Consider the following 22724-nt stretch of genomic DNA (forward strand, 5'->3'; position numbering starts at 1 on the left):
TCACAGAAGAATGGCCCAGGAGTACAAGGTCATGTCTCTCTCATTGTCTCTACCTTCCATCCAAAGGGTGTTTGGGGGTTAAAGGCTCCAATATAAACTTGGGAGCATCTTTGCTTCTCAGAAGTGAAGGAAATACTTGCAACTGAGCTTTGAGCATTCACTCAGCATTGATTGTGTACCCACTATGTGCAGAAGGCTTTGTAAATTCCTAGGGACTCAGTAGCAAGTGCAGTGGATCTGACTCAGACCCTGCCTTCATTACACTGAATCTGGCGAATGATGGAGATGAACCAGTTCTGTAGCTATGAGGGCCTTGAGATTTTGGGGGTCAGGGGAGCTTTTCTGAGGACATGGGGTAACGTGGCCCAAGGGAGTGCAGGCTACTAATAGAAGGGTGGCAGAGAGGAGAGCATCCTGGCTGAGGGGAAACCACAGGAAAGGTTCTGTAGAAGAGGGACAGGGATCAGAGCAGCAGGCAGGAGTTGAGGGCATGGGGAAGACCTGAGATCAGCAGGAGACCTAGAGTAAGTCATGCTGGGGTGCTTGGTCTTCATCCTGAATGGACAGTAAGAACAGAAAATATAGAGAAGGGGCCACATTTACGTGACGAGAGGACCCTCTGGTTCCTGTGTGGAGAGTGAATTCTCTGTAGTGATTTGAAGATGGAGACCTTGTTCAAGGGCTCTGTGTAGTTCAGGTGAGAGGTGCAGGGAATCAGGCTCTTAGGGGTGCAGCAGTGATGGAGGGGAGAGCCAGAAACAGTGCATTACTTAAACAATGAGGTCATTGAAGATGGGTTGAGGTCAGAGTTGATGCTAGAGTTGAAGGTTTTTCCTGAGGTGGGACATAGTGTCAGGAGCAGGCTTCACCAGAGACGTAGCTCAAACATTCCATTTTAGACACTTTGAATTCAGAGTAGCAGAGGTAGTGAAATGGAGATGCCATGTGTCAGGGAGACATATGAGTTCATAGCTAAAAATGAATACAGGCTGATAACAAATTAATCATTATAGGTACCTTTTTTTATAAGATGGAGTCCAATGGGTGGTTCTCATTCTAGCCAGCAGCGCATCACGAGGGGTGCTACACCTAGAACTTTCTGATGCTAGACCATCTTTCTGTGACCTTCACAGTTCTTTCTGTGTTCCTCTTTCCTTGGCATAAAATGGTGATAGTTATGTCTGATTCCATCTAGCCAGGAGACATGGCTGAGGATCCATTAAACTGAAAATAAAACATGTGGGGCTTTTGGAAATAAGAACTATGTTAAAACAAGGAGTTATTAGAGTTGTGCATAAGCCAAAGAAAAGAGACATACAGCCTCAAGGCTCAGTATTGATCTCGGTCCTGGGTGCTCTCTGTAGCAGAATAAATCTGACATTCCTCCCCACAAGTGCTGGCCGAGTGGATGGCAGGTGTCCGGCTGCCAGCCTTCTTACCCTATTCCAAGGTTAAGTCCTTTTTTGGCTCAGGCCAGCTCTGTCATCCCCTCTGCTGCCTGTGTGGTGCTGGCTGCCCTTCCTACACTCAGTACTGTCAGGGATGATTCCAGTTGTGAGGTTGGAGTCTGGCCAAGAGCAGATGCCCTCTAATTAAACTAGGGACAAGTCTTTGCAGAAGATCAAAGAGTGGTTCTGTAGAACCAAATGTTGTAGAAAGTTAGGGTTTTGAAATTTTGAGCTGCATTAAAGAATATGGAATTTGCTTGATCTATCCATCCATTCAATCACTAGATTTACTGAGTAGTCAGTGAATGCCAGGCTCTGAGATAAGCCTGGGGATAAAGGAGTGAAGTTGTGTGCGCCCTGTAGGCACCCTGAAGATATGTCAGGCACAAAGATGGATATCTAGTGGGAAGCCCTCAGAGCCTTGTGGGCTGGAGTTGACTTGCAGACTCTCAGCACAGGACCTCAAGGGACACAGGTGACTAAAAGCTGTTATAGTGAGGGTATGGGGCCCAGGGATGCTCCTTGAGGAGCATAGCATAGGTGCAGAAATGACCTGTGAGGACAGGAAAGCCAAGAGTGACCATGCCACAAAGCCCACAGAATAGTTCAGGGCTGAGCAGGCTAGGGATGTGACAGGTCACTTCAGTTAGCTGGCTCAAAGATAGATTTGAATAGCTCGAGGAATGAATCCTAAGTGAGGGGGCAAAAAAAGACATCTAGAGATGACTCTTTAGAGAAGTTTTTCTGGCAAACTGGGCAAAGAAATGGGGCAGTGATGCTTGCATGAGTTTCTGTGAACATAAGATACATCCTCTCCGCCATTCTTAAATGTCTGTCCCACTTGGGACATGACACCTAAAACATTCCTGTCATATAACATACCCTGAATGAGGTCAGTCTCCAACATGACAGCAAGGACTCCTCTCCTAAGAATCACAGTGGCTGTAATTCAGACTATGCTTTAAGAAAGAAATCATAATCCAACTTAAACTGTCACCCATTAAACATAGCCAAAAAGCTGTTTATATTAGTTACTTTTCAGTTGCTGTGATAGAAACACTGACCAAAGCAATTTATATAAGGAAGAGTTTATTTGAGCTTACCCTTCCAAAGGGGCAAAAGTCCATCATAGCGGGGAGGCACGCGGCAGAGGAGGCTGGAGGAGGAGTGGAAGGGTCTACATCTTCAAGCAGGCATAGGAAGCAAGAGAGCAAATGGAGATCTGGCAAGGCTTAAGAACTCTCTAAGTCCACTTGTGTGTCATGAGCTGTGCCCTGGGCACTGGGGAGCAGCCAAAAGCAAGAAAGTCTCTGTCCTAATAGAGCTCCAGTCCAGGGAAACTAAGAGTAAGTGCCTCCAAGTGCAGTGAGTTTGCAACTTGAGAAACACTGGGTGCTCAGGACAGTGTCTCTGGGTCCTGGCCTGCTCCACAGGCTCAGCAAGTCTCTGAACAAGTGGAGATGGACCAGCTGCAGGATACATTAATAGGCTCCAGCTGGCTCAAGTTTGACCCAGGTCAAAGTAAGGCCAGTGCTAGAGGAGTCCGTTTCCACTTGTACCTTATTAAGGCCAGTCTGTGTAGGAAGGAGGGCAGGAGGAGGGAGTCTGATGAGAAGTGGTCAGGAGCCAGGTATGCACTGCCTAGGTTGTCAGTTGGAGTTTGGTTTGGTGTTTCTCAGAAAAGCATTGTGAAGTTTTTTTGAGCTCTCTCTCATTCTCTCTGTCGTTCTCTCTCAATTTTTGTTCTAAAAATGTACCGGTCTGGGCAAGTGACAAGTGAGTGCACCTGCTCTCAGTCAGGGGCAGGCATTTAAGCCTCTTCCAGTCCGATTTAATCAAACATGGTTGAGCATTTGGGGAAAGGATAGAGGGCTGGGGCAAGGCCTTCTTCCTGCTTCTCTTTCTGTCTTGTCCCTGAATCTAGGGGACTGACAGCAAGTGGCCATGGATAGGGACCAGACTGCAGAGACACTGGGTGTATTGACCTGGAATAGGGAGGGCAGAAATCCACTCAAACTTTGCTGTGCACCTAAAGCCCCCAGGGACTCGTTGGAAGTACAGCCTCCTGGAGATCTTAAGCAATATTGATTCAGCAAGTTGGGAGGCTTGAACCAAGACTCCATTTTAAGAAGCTCTCTCCTCTGTCCACCAAAATGATACTGAGTCTGTGTCCCCACCCTTTGAGAGTGTCTCAACACTGGCGCCTTCTTGGCCTTCTAACCTCATTCCCCTCAGTCTAAAAACTCTGTCAGTCCTGCGGAGAATAAATCACTGCCGCGCAGCATCGTGCAGCCGCCAAGGGGCGCCAGAGGCCCCGGCTGTACGCTCCGGCTCCTCCGCCCGCCGACGCCGCGCCCGAGCCTGGGAGCCAGCGGAGCCAGAGCGCTGCGGGCTCACAAAGCAGCCGGACGCACGGCGGCGGGGGAGGGGGGCAGGTGCTCCCGGGACCAGCCGGCGACCAGCCTTCTCCGCGATCGCTCCACAGGAGCCCTAACAACTCGGGCGCCGGACTCGGGTGGGCCCCCAAGGTAGGTGCCGGCGGAACCCCGCGCCCCAACTTGGCGTATTGGCGTAGTTGGGACCTTCCGCGGCCACCCGTGGGGCTGGCTGGGTCAGGAGGGCCTGGGCGCATCTTCGCGCGTCCCAATTGCGCCAGAGTCGCCGGGTGGGCGCAGGGAGACCTTCTCCTTAGCCCGGAATGGGAGGCCCGGCTTGCGGGCACCCCCACTCGCCCCATTTGCAGGAGCCTGGGATGCTGTTCAGAGCTGGGTTCTCCGCATCCCTGCCCCACAGCTGTAGGCACGGTCTATAGGAGTGTGGGTTGAGGCTCCGGGGTTTGGGGAGGGGCACTGATGTTCCCCATCAGAGAGCAGCGGTCTGTGGGGCACCCGGAGTACAGGTGAGAGGGGTCCTCTGTAGTTTGACAACAGCCCTTAATGTGACCCAGCGTCTGCATTTGTAGCTGAGTCTCCATTGCTGCCGGGTCTCTAGGTCTGCGTGTAGCGTTCCAGGTGTGCGAGGGATGACCCTGTCCCCGCCGTGATCCTGGCGGTATAGCTGGTGCGGCGCTCCCAGGCGACCAGACACCGGGTGGCGGCGGCGAGGGGCTGGTGGCGGTCCTGCCCTGGCCAGCTCACAGCCCGTGTTCCCTGCCCGCAGATGCCGGCGATCGCGGTGCTCGCGGCGGCCACCGTGGCGTGGTGCTTCCTCCAAGTAGAGAGCCGGCACCTGGACGCACTCGCCCACGGTGCGGCCCCCGACAACGGTAATTTTCTAGACAATGACCAGTGGCTGAGCACCGTCTCCCAGTATGACCGGGACAAGTACTGGAACCGCTTTCGAGATGTGAGTACTGCTGCCACTGGCCCTGCGGGGAGGAGCGGGGGCGGGAGGGAGCTTCGTTCTCCAAGAGGGGTCCTCTGAGGCAGGTGGCGGCCAGGGTGGGGGGGGGTCAGATGCAGATCTCCCACCGAGGTCCACAGTCCGTGCGTCTTGCCTAAGAGGAACTTTAAAAAGAACTTCAAAGGCCTGATGCTCTTGCATGTTACCTGTGGTCCAGGTGTGTGTGCACTTGCAGGACTGATGCAGGTGACCACACTGTAACAGGACGCATACTGGGAACAAGCAGCTCAGCCAGAGGGGCTTTCTAAGCTTCTGAGGGCTCCTGATGGCAGATTGGCTTTGCCGAGCCCCAGAGAGAAGCTCCCAGGAGCAGCAGTGAGCTGGACCATCTTTTGAGTGTTTCAGAAAAATCCCCACTGCCTGAGCATAGCTCATTTGTTAGGGAGCCAGCTGTGGCAGGCATGAGAAGAGGTTCAGGGGGTCTCATGGCAATGAGCCAGATAAAATGTCAGGGAAGAGTGTGGTGTTTTGGATCCTTCCAGTCTTTAGTGGAAAGGAAAGGGGAGCTGGTAGCCCATGGTGTTGGTTCCCTGTCCTGAAAGAGAGCCCTTGCAGGTGGAGAAACTTATTCCTGGGCACCAGGGGGCAGAGGCACTTCTGGTGCCTGTTTCTGCCCAAGCCCTTGCTGACGCTTCCCATGTTTACCCAGATCTTGGGCAAGAAGCACCTGGTGAAGTCTTTCCAGCAGATGGCATCCTCTCTGTGCCAGCTCCTTCGAAGACTGCCCCAGGTGGCTCAAGCCAAGCCCTTCCAGGGGGCTAGTGTGACATTTTATGGCACTTGACATTAACGATTCCTGTCCCCAAGATGCTTTAAATATTGTAAAAATGTCCAAGAGGTCAATGAAAAGAGTAAAGCTTTTATGTCAAATGCATTGCTGTTTTATTTTCTGGAGCAGTTTGGGTGTTAGAATAACATTTTTGGCAATATATATTTTCAAAGATAACTTGATCAGTATGACAGAGCCTCTTTTCATCACAGGGCATGATTTACAGGGTGAGGCAGGAGATGAACAGGGCCATGAGCTTCTCTCCGCTGGATTCCCTAGAGCCCATTCTCAGCATGCCCAGGCACTGCAAGAAGTAGGCCTGGGAAACTGAACGAATGAAAGCCAGATGTTTCCTTGTGTTTTGAAAATATCACCATCTCTTTCTCTTCTGGAGTGGCTGGTGAGCAGCTTCTCTTGGAAAGAGACTTTCACATACTTGCATTAAATGTCCTCCATTATTTGGGGCCTTTTGCAACAAATCTGTCCCCTGCACCCCAAGCTAAGGAGATACCATGTCTTACTGTCACTACTTGGCTGTCTTAACATCCTTGATCCCCTTTTCTGATCTAATCTGTGGAGTTTTGTGTTGACTACCATTGCCTATGGCTGAAAGATGGCCAGATTGTGACACTACCATTCATAGGTTTGCTGGGGAGAAGTGTGAGGGAAGTATTTCTACTTAGGGTAGAAATCATTTCATTTTGTTTTGTTTATAAATTATTACATTTCAGGTAGAGTTGGGATACATGCTGGAAACTCTTCTAGAGCTGGCACATTGGGGCGGCTTTGAAGGATGGGCCACCTTTGCTGGGTGTCTTGGTAGTGGGCATGGGTGCGATGGAAATGCTTGTGCCTGCTGGGCCTTTGGGTTGTGGGCAGGTCTACCATCCTTTCATCTTGCCCATATCTTCATTCTCAATGTGTCGTAATTATGGATTTTTTAAGTGAGCTGTTTATGTCTTATTTTTCTTTTGGATGATTCTAGAATTAAATTTTTTGGGGGGTTAATATTTGTTCCAAACCTGACTGGTGATGAAACTCACCTGGGTTATCTGCTAAATTACACCATCCAAGATTTTCCGTTGTAGATTTGGATTCTGTTTTGTGCGATGACTGCTAGAGTTCATATTTTTTCAATATTTTTTAATTTACTGTTTTTATTTTATTTTGTGTGTATGAGTGTATTGCCTGCATATATATATATATATATATATATATATATATATATATTATATATATATGTGCATTTGTGTCGCGCAGTGCCTATGGAGTTCAGAAGAGGGCGTTGGATCCCCTGGAACTGAAGTTATGGACCGTTGTTAGCTACCATGTGGGTGTAGGGAACTGAACCTGGGGCCTCTGCAAGAGTAACCAGTGCTCTTAACTGCTGAGCCATCTCGCCAACCCCTAGAGTTCATATTTTAAACAAACATACTAAACAACTCTTAGGCTGGTCAGGAAATACTGCCTTAATTATTGTTTTAAATAAAGGTCTAAGGCTTGCCAGCAAAAGAAGAAAGCTCTAGAGCAGTTTTAAATGCCAAACCAATATTTTTAGCTACATATAGTTTGTAAAAATGATAATTTGGGCCGGGCATGGTGGCGAACGCCTTTAATCCCAGCACTCAGGAGGCAGAGGCAGGTGGATCTCTGAGTTCAAGGCCAGCCTGGTCTACATAGTGAGTTCCAGGACAACTGAGGGAGACCCTGTCTCAAAAAGACAAAAAAAAAAAAAAAAAACCCAAGATAATTTGACCTAGCATACCATTAAAAACACATCTAAAAATGTTTAAGAAATGACAAACTATCCATCATCAACCATTTTCTATGCTTCACAGAGTTGCCTGATATCCACAGTGGCTCAGACATAATTGAATGTCATTAACCTCTTTAAAGTGCTGTGAACTCAGATCAGATGCTGTTTTAGGGGAAGGACAACTATCTTCAGTTGGGCTGTTGTCTTGGAAAAGCCTGGGCCTCCTGGGATCAGGGAGAAAAGGCTGTTTTCTCTAGAAACTCCAGGGGCAATAGATAAAGGTCCTGCGGTGTAGCAGTGTTTCAGACAGCCTGATCACTTTCACTGAGCCTGACTGATTTGCTTCAGATTGATAAGACCTCAGCCTTCGTTGCTATTATTTTGGTGCTTTTTATTTTGAAGCTTCTGATCTCTTTGAAAGACTGTGTCCTAAGAATACCTTAATGATGCTTGCCAATTTTGAAACTTATTGTGAAAGAAAACTTGTTTGCTCCCCGACTTGTTACTTTGATGTACTTGGGGGAGATTTAGAAATGATTTTTGATCTTGTGAAGCTAAGGGTTATCTTATGTTTATTTCTTTAGTGTTTGGGGGAAGGGTCTCCTGTGGCCCAGGCTGGTCTTGAATTCACTACATAGCTAAGGTTTTCTTTAAACTCCTGACCCTCTAGTCCACACTGCCCATGTGCTGGGATTATAGGTGTGCACCACCATGCTTGGTTCTAAGGACTCCTTAGAGAGGGGTGACAGTGCCAATTGGTAGTTGTTTCTGAGTCAACTTTGAAGTGAGTAGGATCCTGGGACGAGTGCTCTGTGCTCTCTCGACTGTTGAATGCTCTGATATCGCTGGAGATGAAACGGCAGTCCGTGACCTGTCACTTTGAATGTGTCTTACCACTCTAGGCACAAATAGCCACTCTTTTCTTCCCAGAAGCTAAACCATTAGAACTACAACATGACTTGTTGGCTGGAGTTATAGATCCAGGAATGATATGACAACATTCAGATGATTGTTCCTAAATGTACATGCAGTCTATTCATTTGATTATTACTTTATAAAGATTGGAAATTAGGATGTTTTAGACTGAGGGAGGCCTGGACTTTTGCAGAAATACAGTATCAAGAAGGAGAAGATGCAGAAAGCAAGTGTTTGGCTTAAGTTCATAGTAGTTTCCTATCTCTAGCTGTCTTGCATTTGACTCCTACATGGTTTGAGTTTGAGACATTAGCTGACATCAGATGTGGCTTTGGTCACGTTCTCTCTATTCATTCTTATGTTCATTCAGTCTTATAAATATGAGATTCAGAACTACAAAAGTGAGCAGGATTAACATAATCTTCTCTTTCCTATAACCTCTGGTCCACTGTTAACTTATGCTGTCACACATTTCTTTCTTATTCTGTGCTCTTTTCAAAGACAAGTTTTTTCTTATAAAGTAATACTTGTTGGTTGTAATGAAGAGATTTAACACTGAGGAAATAGATAATAGCTAACATTTATGGAGTGCTCTGTGCACCTGGCATTGTTCAAGGCAAGGTACTTCCTGTATATTCTTTAATATTTATAACAGTCCTATGAAGGAAGTACTATTATTATCATCCCCTGTTTACTGAGAATGCTAAGCCTGTTGGCTAAAAATCCAGTTTCCAGAATGTGGAGGAACATGGGCCCGGTAGTCAGTCAGCTGAGTGGATCTCCAGAGTGTGCTCTGTCCTTAGCTCCATACACATAGCATTTTGAGTCTTCTCTGGTTCTAGTCTGAGGGCAATCAGCCAAGACCCTGAGGGGCGGGAAGCCAGGCAGACAGAGCTTACTGTTGAAGTCATGTCAAACTTTTTCTTCTTCTAATAATGAGATTCTGATTGGATTGAAATAATATTGTTGCTTACAATAAACATGACATTTTCTTTCTTTTGCACACATGAAACAGCCCTGACATTTAACTCCAGGATAATTACCTCTAGCAAGCCCAAAGAGTCAGAAGTGTTGCCTTGGCTGGCATTTATCTTATTCCTGAGTGACCTGGGTTTGTAATTCTAATGAAAGCACAAGGGCCAGCCCTGGTGCTGTTTTTATCTGGTGTATATGCTGTGGGATGGGGTGGTCTCTGTAGAAACAGAGTCTCAGTGACAGCATCTGATTTGATCATGTGCTTTTAACTCAGTTATAATGAGTTTCAAGGGCAAGTGGGGCTTACTGATAGAACAAGGGCTGGCTCAGTCGGTGGGGCTGGTGACAAGAGATGGTATGGCTTAGTGGCTCAGTCATTAATCTGTCACCACAGGAACTTAGTTTGTAATGGAGAGTAGCAGAAAATCATTTTGATTTAACAGGTTCAAGGAGACTTAAATGAGTTTGTGATCCTAACTCTCTTTAATGAACCCACTATCTTAAATCCCCTGTTCCAAATGATCACTGATAGAAATAATTGCTTCACAGCGACACTTTAAGAGTTGACAGACCTAAGAGCATTCTGTCCTCCCTGAACTTCCTTTTGGTTTGCCCTTGCCAGAGAAAAGCAAGGTCTTGCTTGGTAGATGTGGTAGAGCCTCTTGTCACTACTGACCTTTCTGGGGTGACTCTCTGGCTCTCCTGGGTCTTCCTAGCCCTGCCATGCAGGACAGGACTGGACTGTACTTCTAGGAGATGAGGCATCTATTACATGTTGGTAAGGCTGTTTTCAAAACCAAGAACTGGTTCCAAATGGACAGTTGGACCCTAATCATTAACTCAACTGTTATCTTGCTTGAGGAGACAAAGGAAGATTAGTAATTAGATACTTTATTAAAAATCATTTATTTGTTTACTCAGTATGATATATTTAAAATAAAATACATTCAATATCCAAACTGAGACACTTTCAGGAAGACTCAGTTTACCTTTTTTGTGGTGAATTTTGAGACAGCGTCTCCCTGTAACCCCAGCTGGCCTGGAACTCACTATGTAGACCAGGCTGGCCTCAAACTCACAGAGATCCTCCTGCCTCTTCCTCCCCAGTGCTGGGATTAAAGACATGCACCACCATGCCTGGCAGTTTACCTTTTTTATAGTGAAGTGTCCTGTGCCATTGTCAGACGGGAAGTCACTTAGATCCAAGCTCACACATGGTCTTGTTTTCCCATGTGTGGAGATTTGTTTGCCTGAGGTTATAGGCACTTTTCTCAGTGTATTTCGCGTAGTATAAAATGCCATGAATTGTAAGATGTACCATTTTAGTGCACTATTACCAAAGAAGTCTGTGTCTGGGATAGAGAGTTTAGTAAACTAAGCTGGGGCTGCAGAGGGCTGCACTTTCAGTTTGGAGAGCAAGAATAAGCCCACTGTGAAGAAAAGGGCCCACGACTACCTGTTTCTACTTTGAAAATGGTGGATGGAGAGAAAATATGGGAGGTTCCCCAAACCATGGATACACCACCATCCCGGCACTGCCCAAGCCTTTCACAATTAATTTAAAGTAACCTTAGGTTATCTATACTATCTGAGCCTTCTGACTCCTCTTTGTTTTAAATGGGATGGTAGTGTTTTATTAATGAGGACTCTGTAATGCAAATGACTGAAGACTAGTCTAAGCCAGTTTAAACGGAAATGAGGTTTGTCCCATGATCCTTGAGCCTGGCTTCATTTCTTGCCAGTCTGAAAGGATGCATGCAGTTAATGTGGCCCAATCTCTGTTATTTGCCTCGTGCAGCTCCTGGCCGAGGCACCTTCCCACCATATTTCACGTGACTCTGAGACCCTCCTGAAACCAGAAACTTCATCATGAAGTATCAGGGAGGAGTTTTGTGCTCAGCTGAGCCAAACTAGTTATACAAAGGGCTCACTTGGGGGTTTTCATACAGAAAGTAGGCCCTAACTGATGCCAGTCACTGCTGCCATTAAGCTCACATCCGGGACCCTTTAGCCAATTATAAAGGGAAAGCCTCATTTTGTTTTACGGCATCTTCCCTGGTAGCTTTATGGGCCGAGAGCTGAGTGGAGCTCTAAGGCAAGTGGTCCTTCTGTTCTGCATCTTGCCATGGCTTTCTTAGCACCCCTGGACATTAGCTCCCTGCTATTCAGTCTCACTTCTGAATGATATTGGTATCACTCTTCTAGGGGCAGTGTCTCCAGGGTCTAGTGGTGCTTCTTACTGGCATTCAGTCCATCTGTAAGCTTCAGCTTTGGCTGTAAAACCAACTGGAAAATACTAGTAGGGTTGGGCAGACTGTTGCTCTTTCTCTCTCAAAAACCAGCTCTTCAGTTCCTGCTCATTAAAGGCTGTCAAAAGGCCTGTAATTCACTTCAGCCAAAGCAGACTGGCTATAGCTTAGGAAACACCAAAACAATAGCAAATAGTTTGTGTAGAGAAGGGCGTTTTTGTGTAGAGAAGGGGCGTTTTGTTGGTGTGGTAATGCTCTTCAAATACCAGTCATATGGGGCCCTTGCTAGGCCCTGGGAACAGGAGATAGACACATTCATACTGTCCTGGAGCTTTCGGTCTATTGTGTAAGATCAGCAAACCATCTCAAAACAGTCACTTAGGTGCGGCTGGGAAGAGTGCTGTGAGGCAGAAGCAACGATGCCCCTAGCCAGTCTTGGGGAGAAGGAGGATTTAAGGAATGATTTGGCTGCAAAAAGCTTCCCTCCCTCTGAAAGGTGCGTAATCTGGATGGAACAAGCTGGGGAGGAGAGGAGGCCACTGTGCTCCAGAAAGTGGGATGAACAGGCCTGAGGGTCCAGAAGTGGGAAAGCTCTTAATGCTTTTCCATCAGGTGTGTTTATCCTAGGATTTCTTCAAGTAGTAGACTCTCTCCTGTGCTTAGAACTGCCTATAACTCCAGTTCCAAGGGATCTGACACACACATCTGGCCTTCAGAAGCACCAGGTATGCGCTTGGTGCACATACATACATGCAGGCAGTCACACATATACATACAATAAAAATAAAATTGGAACTTTTGAAGATGCCTTATTAAAAAAGGGAAAAAGAAAAATGAACTAATTAATGCAATGGGGTGGGAAAGAAGGATATATTATGCAACTATTTGTAGTAATTTGGGGCTCTCCCTCTGTGATGATGTGGACAGTTATTCAGATTCAGCAGTGCTTGTGTCTGGGGAAGGACAAGGTTTTGGTACAGTTGTCCTAGGCAACCATGGCTCAAATAAAACATGGGAAAACAAAATAGAGAGGAGAGACCTTTATTTTCCATTTCGGCTCTACTCACTGTTCCTCCATGTACACAGAACTACTCCCAGTCCAAAGAGATGGGAGGACAGCTAAAGGTGACCAGCCGTGGCCAAGTTTAAAACAGAAGTGCCCAAGTGCCCAGAGGGATACTCTGGGCCAGCATGCTTAGAACTTAGTCACTGGTAGGGCTTGCTTCAAATGCAGACTTGAGCCTGCTAATTCAGAGCTCAGCTTCCACCATACAGTAATGGTACCCAGGAACCTGCATTTGAAACACAGTCCAGGTGATTTGAATGCAAAGAGTTCTCAGACTGCATTTTCAGGAAAATCCTGGAGAACTGTCATTCATTCTAAAGTGCACACCATTCATACCAATGAGACAAAGTGAGGGCCGTGTTTTCCCCTCGTGCCAGTAGGGCTACTGTTGTTATAAGCAGAAGGAAAGATTCCCATTTCTAGTGCGTGTGTCTGCATCATTCTGAGCAACAGCCATTGCTCTGAGGTTCCATGGACTGGAATAGCATTTGACCTCTGCCTGGCATAGGGGTCCTCACACACGTGAGCACAGTGGAACTGATGTGGGACTTTCTCTGATTATACAGTATGGGGAACCATCTCAGCAAATCTTCCTGTCTGCAGAGGGCCAAATTCCAGGTGACTATGTCTCGTTTATTACAAAATGGATATACTTTCTTTAAACATTGACTAGGGGAAATTGATTCTGGCTATTGGCTTTAGTTTATAGTGAGCAGGTATTGTGGCTGAAGTGATGTTAAGGTCATATAATTGACAAGGAATGGTGACTATAACAAAGACTGTTTACTCCTTTAGGATGCGTGCCCTCAGGTATAGAGATACAGATACTAGAATTTGGAAGATCTGAGGGCTATAGGACGTGTGACTCTGCTTGGCACTCTCTCCTTGGCATACTGAACCATTTTGTTTGGTTGGTCAGATTATTTTGGAAGGACCAGGGCCTGTGACAAATGAAAGTATTTAGAAAGTTTGAGTATCAGCAAGAGTTAGCAGCATTCCTTATACTGAAGTCATTCCATTGTTCTCAACCAACTCTCAAACTTTTCTTTACTCTATTTGGCCGAATTTCCTCTAATCAATGGTAAATTAGTGGTGCCTAAAATTGATGAAATCGTGGCCAAGAGGGAGAAAATAGTCAGGACTGTTGAAGAGACATGTGGCCATCTGGAGGTGTTTCTCTTGCCCCATTATTAAGGAGCGTCTGTGGTTTTTCCAGGCCTTTCCCTGCTCGGTGGCTATGGGGACTTCCTTGTGACTTTTGAGGGTTTGGCTGGTTAGTGTTCAGCCCTTTCTTCAGGTCACAACACTGTTTCCTGTCACAGCAGACAGACTTGCTATGATCTTGGGACCTGGCCTGTGGCATTTTCAAGTCTTCTTGAATAAGCCCTTTGTCACTGGCAGTGAATAAGAGTGAAAATACTGTCTCTGAAGATGAAAGAGATTCTGCATGTACTCATATTTGAGAAATTGTGAAATTTTTGCATGCCAGAGTTGGTGGCTTAAAAATCGTCAGAAAAATCTTTGAACATATCTTTTGAATATTTTCTTTCGTTTTCCATGGTCTTCCCCCCCAGCCCCCCCCCCAATAAAAACAGATCCTGGCATATTGATTCAGTAGGATTGATTAGTTTACTCATTCTTGTGTTCATTATACAGAGTCACTGGCCAGGCCACACTTAGGACATAGCAGAGAGACAAACGTGGTTCCTCTCTGAGACAAAGGAAAGGAAAAGTGCAGAGCAGCTGGAGAAACCTGTTGGAAGTTATTCTGCAAAGAAGACAAATGGACCACTAGAACCTGGCTTTCTGGGCTTTCTGACGTGTCCTTGTGAGCCTGGGCCATGTCTATAAGGGATCATCGATTTAGCTTTTGTGTCTCCGTCTGTTGCCCACTCACCTCAGATCATCTGGGCTCTACATCCATTGTGCCTGGCTCTAGGAACCTAAACACTGGTAACAGGAGTATGCTAGTCTGTGCACTGGGGTGTGTGGGTTAGAAGAAACAACCTGATGTGCTCATGAATGCTCAAGTGTGGTGACCTTGGCCTTGTGAAGGCTCCAGACTAAGGCCTATAGTGCACAGAGACATAATCACAGAAAAGGCCCCCTGTCCTTAGTAGCCCAGCATTTCTTGGGGACATGCTTCACAGGAGGGTAGCACACACAGATTATACATTACTTAAAGGAGAGAAGCAATCTATAGTTAAAGATACAGCAGTGTTTGGGTGCTATAGATAAAACATGTAGGTAAAAATCAGGGTAGAAAGAGTATAGAAAAGATGTATTTATACTCTAACTGAAGGTTTCATTATTCTTTTGACTTCATATTATTCTTTCCCCCACCTTAAAGGAATAGATAATTTTAAAAGATAAGTTAGAAGACAGAGAAATCAATCACTCATTTCTGTCTAATATGCAGATAATGTTAACCCTTTGGGGGACATCTATTTATTTCCAGAAAACTTTAATGCCAAAGTTTTCATTTCCAGGATTGATTGTTTCTATGTTTTAGTGCCCATTATCTTCCCCTTCTTGTTCATTTAAGAATGCAGCATAAATATTTTAATGTGGTACTAGATGTCATAAATGATGTTTTAATGGTTTATATTATTTCAAAGATGTATTCTACAATATACCAAATCAAGGTTTCTGATGATAGGTAAATGGTTGTTTATATTTTTTCCTTATCCTGGATAATTACATGAAAATATTTTGGGCAGATGAGCCTCCCTGCATTTAGAATTACTTTCTTTCAATTTTAAGTAGAAATGCTTGGTGTGCTGACATATGCATTTTAAAGACCACTCATCTGTGTTACTGTGTTGTACAGAATTCCACAGAATTGATGAGTGTATAGTGCACTGTGCCCTTACCAGTGCTGGGTGTTAGTGTTTCTTGGTGAGGAATAATGGTGCAGAAACGTGCAGCACATATCAAGATACACACAGGCAGTGGTTCTGCTCGGGAGGGCTGCTTCTTGGCTCCACAGGGAAACAGTCTGTGTGAAGCCCCAGCTCACCCAGAGTCTGGAGGAGAACCTGTTTCCCTTTCTTATACTTGGTTTTGTGAGTGCTTTGCAAAGCCCGTTCTCTGAAGATACCATTGAACTTGTTGTGGTAGTATTAATGAATCCTACCCTTGCTTATAATTGGGAACAGATGCTCCAAGCTTGATTTTAAATGCAGTTACTTCTGATGGATTCCCCACTGGTACATCATATATAGATGCTTTAATGCCCTAGCGGTGGAAGAGGATGAGAGGAAATCATTAAAAACCAAGTCCATCTCTACCACAGCAGAAAAGTGGCTTCTCTTGTGGAATACAGACAAGGCCTGGGCCCATGGCTCAATCTTTATTTTTGTCCAAGACATCTGCCTGCTTTTCATTCAGTAATATTTCCTCCCACTCACTGCTCTCACCGGACCTTTCAGGCATACTCACTGAAGAATAGGTGAGAAGCAGAGCTCCCCTGGTGCTATTGCAGCATCACCAATGAGATGTAAACACAATACCACTCTGGGTCTTGTCGGTTCCTTGGAAGCTCTCTCTAGGCCATTGATTCCCATATAGGTAATAGAGTATCTCTGGAGACATTTGGACATTTGGGTTGCCACAGTAGGGTGGGTAACAGTCATTGCTAAACATCCTGTATCGTTGAGGAAGCCTCCCACTACCGCCAAGAGAAATTGACAGTAAAGTCACGGTTGTAAAATGCTGGCCTGGAGGTAGGTTGTTCCACATTATGATGTATTTTTCTTAAACATTCATTGAAGGTTTATTATATGATGGGCACCAAACATTTAACATGTATGATCACATTAATTTTCTTACCCGTGAGGTTGATATGCCAAATCATCATTTAAAAATTATTTGCATTTTTTATTATTTGAGAATTTTATACAATGCATTCTGATCATATTTATCCCCCTCCTCCAACTCTTCCCAGGTCTATTCTGCTTCTCTACCTGCCCAGCTTTGTGTCTTCAGTTTTTAAAAACCTATTGAGTCTAGTTTGTATTGCCCATATACTCTGTTGGAGTGTGACCTACATATCAGGGGCTACACCCTTAAAGAAACCTGACTCTCCCTCTTCTAGTAGCTATCAGTTGCCAACAGTTCCTCATCTGGGGCTGGGACTTCATGCCCCATCCCTACTCCGTGCTAGGACTTTGTTCTGGCTTGAGCTTGCACAGGTCTTGTGCATGCTGTCACAACCACTGTGGGTTCATATGTGCAGCTGCTCTGTTGTGTCTGAAAAATGCTGTTTTGCTGTAGTCATCCAACCCCAGTAGCCTTTAAAATCTTTCCATCCCCTTTTTCATGATGATCCCTGAGGCCTTGGGAGGAAGGGATATGGTAGGGATGTTCCATTTGGGCTGAGCATTCCACAGTCTCTTATTCTCTGTACTTTGGCCAGTTATGGATCTCTGTGTTAATTGCCATCAACTTGATGCTCTGATAAGGTTTGAAAGATGCAGTAATCTTGGGTATCATAATAAGTAATTATGAATCAGTTTAAGGCTCTATCCATTTAGCATAATAATGGTAGGCTCTTCACCCACCCACAGCTCAGGGACTGTTGTGGAAGAGGGGGCAGAAAGATTGTAAGAGCCAGGGCTGGTTCATGAACACAGGGGAGCAGGTTTTCAGGCCACTGGAAGCTTGCACATTCTGAACTTGTGGCAATGGTGGCATCGAGCACAGGACCCATGCCAACTCAACTAAACAAGGGACCAGAGGGGAGGAGAGAAATGGGTGGCAGATCGGCCCTAGCCTGAGACTGATTGCTACTGGGTGAGGGAGAGTGTTCCTTACATACAGTCTCTAGATGGGCTGACTAGACTCCAGTGCAGTTGACAGATTAGCACTGAAGGACATCTGGGTACAAATGCTTGACTGGCTAGGACGGAACATGTATGACAGAATACATGAGGGGGTGGGGGGATGGGGGGACATGGATGGGAAGGAGGGGTCTAAATTTGATTAAGAACTGTTGTATGAAATTACAAAAGCTCAATAAAAAATTAAAAAAAATAGTAGGATCTCCCCAAGGGCCTGTAAACCCATATAGCTATAGGTTCTTGGCCCTAAGGGCTAACATATGTAGAGGCTAACATACGGATTCCATTGGGTCTTAAATCCAATCAGAAAGTGGTTGGTTACTCACATGACATTTTTAGAAAATAATAAAATATTTTATTGAAGTCAAGTAAATACTTATTAATCAGTGTTAATAATCCCCACATACTATTCACATGACATTTGTGCCACTATTGCGTCCGTGGGAATATCTTGCCAGACTGGTCATTATTCTATTTGGCAGGATTTACAACTGGGTAACACTGATGACTATTTTTCTCCTTTGATAGTGTACATAGCACCTTCCAGAACTATGAAAGCTAGCCAGTAGGGATGAAGCTTGCAGGTCAGTACCAGCTTGATTTTTCCATGTTCTATGACTCAAGTGTGTGGTGTCTTACTATCAACATCTGTAGGGTAATAAAGAACAAAGACAATAGCCTATAATGTTTGAAGGTCTATGGAAACTCACTGGCCAAAAAGTCCAGAAGAGGTAACTAATTTTAGCACTGGGCTTTTAATTTGTTAGCCTGCACTGTCTAGTAGGGGCATTGCTGCTCCATTATAGGGTAGTTCCATTTAAACTTATATGTATGTGCATATATTTTAGGACAGTTTCACAGCAGTAAGTTTCCATATGACTTTTTCAAAATGTCTTTAGTGTTAGCTATCCTTCCCTGTACCCCCCTCCACAGTTCCATTCCCCTCTCTTCTCTGTTCCATTTAACCTCTCCTGTTCCATTTTTACCCTTTCTGCCTTTATACAACTGAATTCTATTTCCCCTCCCTTGAAAGCCCTCAAGGGATGACGTTGAGAACATGGACATTTGCCAAATCATCCCTCTCTTGTTCATTTAATCAATAAATATACCCAATAGTTGTCTAGGTCGTGGGAAGCAGACATGAACCAGATAGCAAAACTCCCTATCCTCATAGAGCTCCTAGTCTAGGGTACGAAGCTCTTCTCAAGATATTTGACTTTTCTAGAATCAAGAAAATTCAGAATTAATTAAATATGTTTTGTTTCATATCCTGAGGGATATGATAAATTCAGCATAATAAATATCATAAAACTTTTATTATTTTTGCTACAAGAAAGGACTATTGGGAGTTGTTCAAAATGCTGTGCATTTTCCTATGAGTCATTGTGAACCAGAAGGCCTATTTAATTTGTTTCCCTAAAGAGTGGGAGAATGCAGAATAAAATACTTCCACTCCCCCCAAAAGCTGACAGTTTCCACGTGGACAGCCAAGACTCTCCCTTAATTCCTGTTTCACAATGGATTTTGGTAATATGTGTTATATCCAACAAGAGAGTCCTGTTCACAGCTCACTTTATTTTCATATGCTGTACAACAAACTTTAGAGACCTGGTCCTGTGAGTTCCGCAGAAGTTGAGTGACAGCTGCACTATGTGGGTCACCATTCTGCATGCTTAAGAGGTTCTCCAGCTTTAGGACCTCTACTACTATCTTGGGTTCTCTCTGAGGTTGTCTGTGGGTTCTGTCGATGTTTGCCTATGTGCTGAGATTCTTTAGCTGTTGCCCTAGATAAATCCAATATGCTTTCTTGGTGCAGAAAAGGGGCTATGGCCCATGACAGTGTCATCAAGCCCAGCAGCCTCACAAATGGTGTGGGATCCTGGGCTTACTTTTGATTCAGGTTGTCTACAAGTCCTGAGTAGTGGAAGGGGGCCACTATTGTACTGCCTCTGTCTGGATGTTTCTGTTGTCCATGGGTACAACTTAGGATAATGGGGTATATTTAGCCTACCCTAGGATAGTGGAAGGAATGCTTTCTTCTGCATCCTTCTCAAAGCTTTCCCAGTGACTGTCCTGATATCCCACCTAGGTTGCTCTCTCAGCCTGTCTGGCCCCACTGCAGAGCAAGGCTGGCTGCCATTAGCATGGGAAAAAGTAGAAACAGGTTATCTTTCTGATATGACCTAAAAGACATTTTCATTTTAGCAATTAATCTCTTGGCAATGTAACTCCTAAATCACACTAATATAAAAGTGAACCCTTCTCCTTTCTGGGCTTGGGCTAATTTAAAAGGCCCATTTAGAACTGTGACACACTTTAATGTGCCTGGGTGAGACAGAGGAAGCCTGTTCTGCCACACACTGCTCCCCTCGTCACAGGTCTGGGAGACTGCCTCCTTCCTATGTTTGTACAGACCCGTAGCCATGAGTCATCTGACATGGAGCCTTAGCACCCAAACTGATCTTTTGGAGTAACTTTGGAGTCATAGTTTTAGAATCTTGCTAATTTTATGCCATTTCTCTCCCCACATCAGAGTTGGTCTTTATGTAAACTATGATTGTAACACATAAAACTGACCAACAGAAGACTTGTCCTCTGAACAAAGAACAGGTGTCAGAGTGGATGCAAGAAATTCAGTTTGTGGAGAATAGTCATGCTGGGTGTGGTGGCACGCATGCCTTTGATCCCAGCACTTGGGAGGCAGAGGCAGGCAGATCTCTGTGAGTTCAAGGCCAGCCTGGTCTACATAGGGAGTTCCAGGCCAGCTGGAGCTACAGGGAGATCTTGTGTCAAAAGACCAAAAAACAAAAGAATGGTCATGATTTAAACATATAGAAATTTTTGTTAAAGGTTCTTATTCTAATGATACCAGATGATACATTTAAAACATTTACTTATCCAAGCTTTAGGAGAACATCTTAAATTAAGACAAGTTATTGCTACTGCTATGGGCTACTTCAAGAGAGTCTATGCCAGGTATTCTCTGAAAGGCATAGATCCTGTATTAATGGCTCCCACATGTGTGTTTTTGGCATCCAAAGTAGAGGAATTTGATGTAGTCTCAAATGCAAGATTGACCACTGCTGCTACTTCTGAATTAAAACCTAGATTTTCATATGCATTTCCAAAGGAATTTCCTTACAGGATGAATCATATATTAGAATGTAAATTCTACCTTTTAGAACTAATGGATTGTTGCTTGATAGTGTATCATCCTTACAGACCTTTGCTCCAGTATGTGCAGGATATGGGCCAATAAGACATGTTGCTTCTGCTTGCATGGAGAATAAAGAATGATACCTACAGGGTGGCTCTTTGCCTCCTGTACCCTCCTTTCATGATAGCTTTAGCTTGCCTACATGTAGCCTATGTTGTACAACAGAAAGATGCCGGACAATGGTTTGCAGAGCTTTCTGTGGATATGAAGAAGGTTTTGGAAATAATAAGGGGTATTTTCAAACTATAAGAGCAGTGGGAGAATTTTGATGAGAGAAAAGAGATGGCACCTATTCTTAGTAAGATGCCAAAACCCAAACCTCCTCCAAACAGAAGTTCCCCGAGCGGTTCTCCACCAGTGGCAGGGCCTGAAGCGGCAAGATGATGGTGGACAAGATAAGGCAATACTTCTGTTGGCACAGTTACTGCCATTTTCAGCTTTAGTTATTTTTATTTTAAATATTCAGCATTTTCCAGGAAATTACCCTATTTTTGACTTATAAAGGTTTGCTGTAATTACATATGATTTTTATGATGCCATTGGACAACAGGTTTTTTTTTTTCTTTTTTGAAGAATACTTAATTTTCCTGAAGAGTAGAAATAGAGTTTACATAAGATTTAATTTTGTAGAAAATTTGTTCACAAGTTGTAATCTCTATGTTGAGTGATACCTATAATAATAGTGAAATCCCAAACTCTAATTTAAATGTTATGAATGTATATGGACACTAACTTCCAGACTGCTTGTTATGTGTGAGAGCACCATTACAAAAGAATAAAAACATAAAACTGAAAAAAAGAGAGAAATTCAGTTTGTGATGGATGGATAAGGTGAAGGGCCAGTGAAGATTACTGGCCTACTTTCTACCTTTTCTTTGGCTCAAGTAAACTTTTCATTTTGAGAGACTTAATGGTTTTAATTATTGAACATTTCTTTATTGGGTATGCTGCAGAGCTTGAGAATGTGGGGTTTCTAGAATAAATCTTGCTTTTAAGGAACCAACACTATTTGGATAAACAGGTAACTAGACAATGGAAATACAAGGTAATATGAGTTAATCCAGGGAAGGTGGTTCAATTCCAATGGAGAGATCATGGATTCTTGCAGGGAGAAGGTACCTGCTCTGAATCGGGCAGTCTTTTGGAGAAGACCACTGAAGGAGGGCAATGTGATGAGTAGGCGTGTTTCTGCAGAAGCATATGGGCTTAGATGAACCCAGGTCCTCACACAGCCAAGGCTTAGGGGCCCATTCCTAGATGCATTGTCTAGCAGCCAAAGAAATTCAGAAAGCACAGCTTCTGCTTCCATTTTTCAAAACTGGTCCAGAAGACAGAATCATAATCCATAGCAATGCTTCTCAATAGCCTGGATCTCTGGCTCTTCACTGGCTTTTAGCTTTTGGTGTGTTCAAGACTCTCTTCTACAGCAAAGCCAAAGAAGCCTTTTCTCTCCCCTCCCCAACAGCTCTTTGTTACACAGTGTAATTTGCCTAGTCTCTCCTGGCTCCACACCTTCCATTTTCCTTAGAGTTCTTATGTATCTTTTGCCCTGCTGACTTTCAGGCTGGAGCAAAGACATACTTTTTTTTTAAGAAGGTGTAGGGTAGGTATGAGGATTTGGGAAGCTGGGGAGCTCTGCCATTTTAGTCCATCTCCTTGTCACCCCCAAGGCTACACTTTGGCTATTCAGTGTTCACCTCTTTCTATAAGGACAGTTGAATGATAATCCACTTCCTGGGCCGTGTTATTTCTAGACATCCTAATCTCTCTCTGCAGTATATACCCTTTCTGTGAAGAGAAATTCAACTCTATCTCTAAGAGAAATAGGAAGGCACATAATAGGATTAGTGTAGTTGGTAGGGCTGATAAGAACTGATTGTCTTGGGGTGGTATTGATTGTCTTTTGAAAATTGCAGTAGTGTGAGAGCTTGTGTGTGTGTGTGTGTGTGCGCATGTGTGCTTCAAAGCAAGCAAGTGTGAACATCTGCTGCTTTCTGAGGCTGAAAATTGCAGTAGTGTGAGAGCTTGTGTGTGTGTGTGTGTGTGTGTGTGTGTATGTGTGTGTGCGCGCATGTGTGCTTCAAAG

The 22724-nt window shown here is 44.5% G+C and overlaps 1 protein-coding gene and 1 pseudogene across 3 annotated transcripts in view; both read left to right on the forward strand.

Moving 5' to 3' along the window:
• The first annotated feature begins 3823 nt into the window (after positions 1–3823).
• Positions 3824–22724, forward strand: part of Spock1 (SPARC (osteonectin), cwcv and kazal like domains proteoglycan 1) — a 562385-nt gene continuing 543484 nt past the window's right edge. The window contains exons 1-2 of one of the 3 annotated variants that reach the window (XM_008831820.2): positions 3824–3976; positions 4608–4793. In XM_008831820.2, the coding sequence (XP_008830042.1) occupies positions 4608–4793 (186 nt within the window). In that variant the 5' untranslated portion in view covers positions 3824–3976. Of the gene's footprint in view, positions 3977–4242; positions 4348–4607; positions 4794–22724 lie in introns of those variants that run through there. The other 2 variants (XM_008831819.2, XM_008831818.3) reach the window with 2 other exon arrangements.
• LOC103733053 lies at positions 20354–21022 on the forward strand (annotated as a pseudogene).

Source organism: Nannospalax galili, unplaced genomic scaffold, assembly GCF_000622305.1.
Source record: "Nannospalax galili isolate Female #2095 unplaced genomic scaffold, S.galili_v1.0 scaffold735, whole genome shotgun sequence".
Lineage (NCBI taxonomy): Eukaryota > Metazoa > Chordata > Mammalia > Rodentia > Spalacidae > Nannospalax > Nannospalax galili.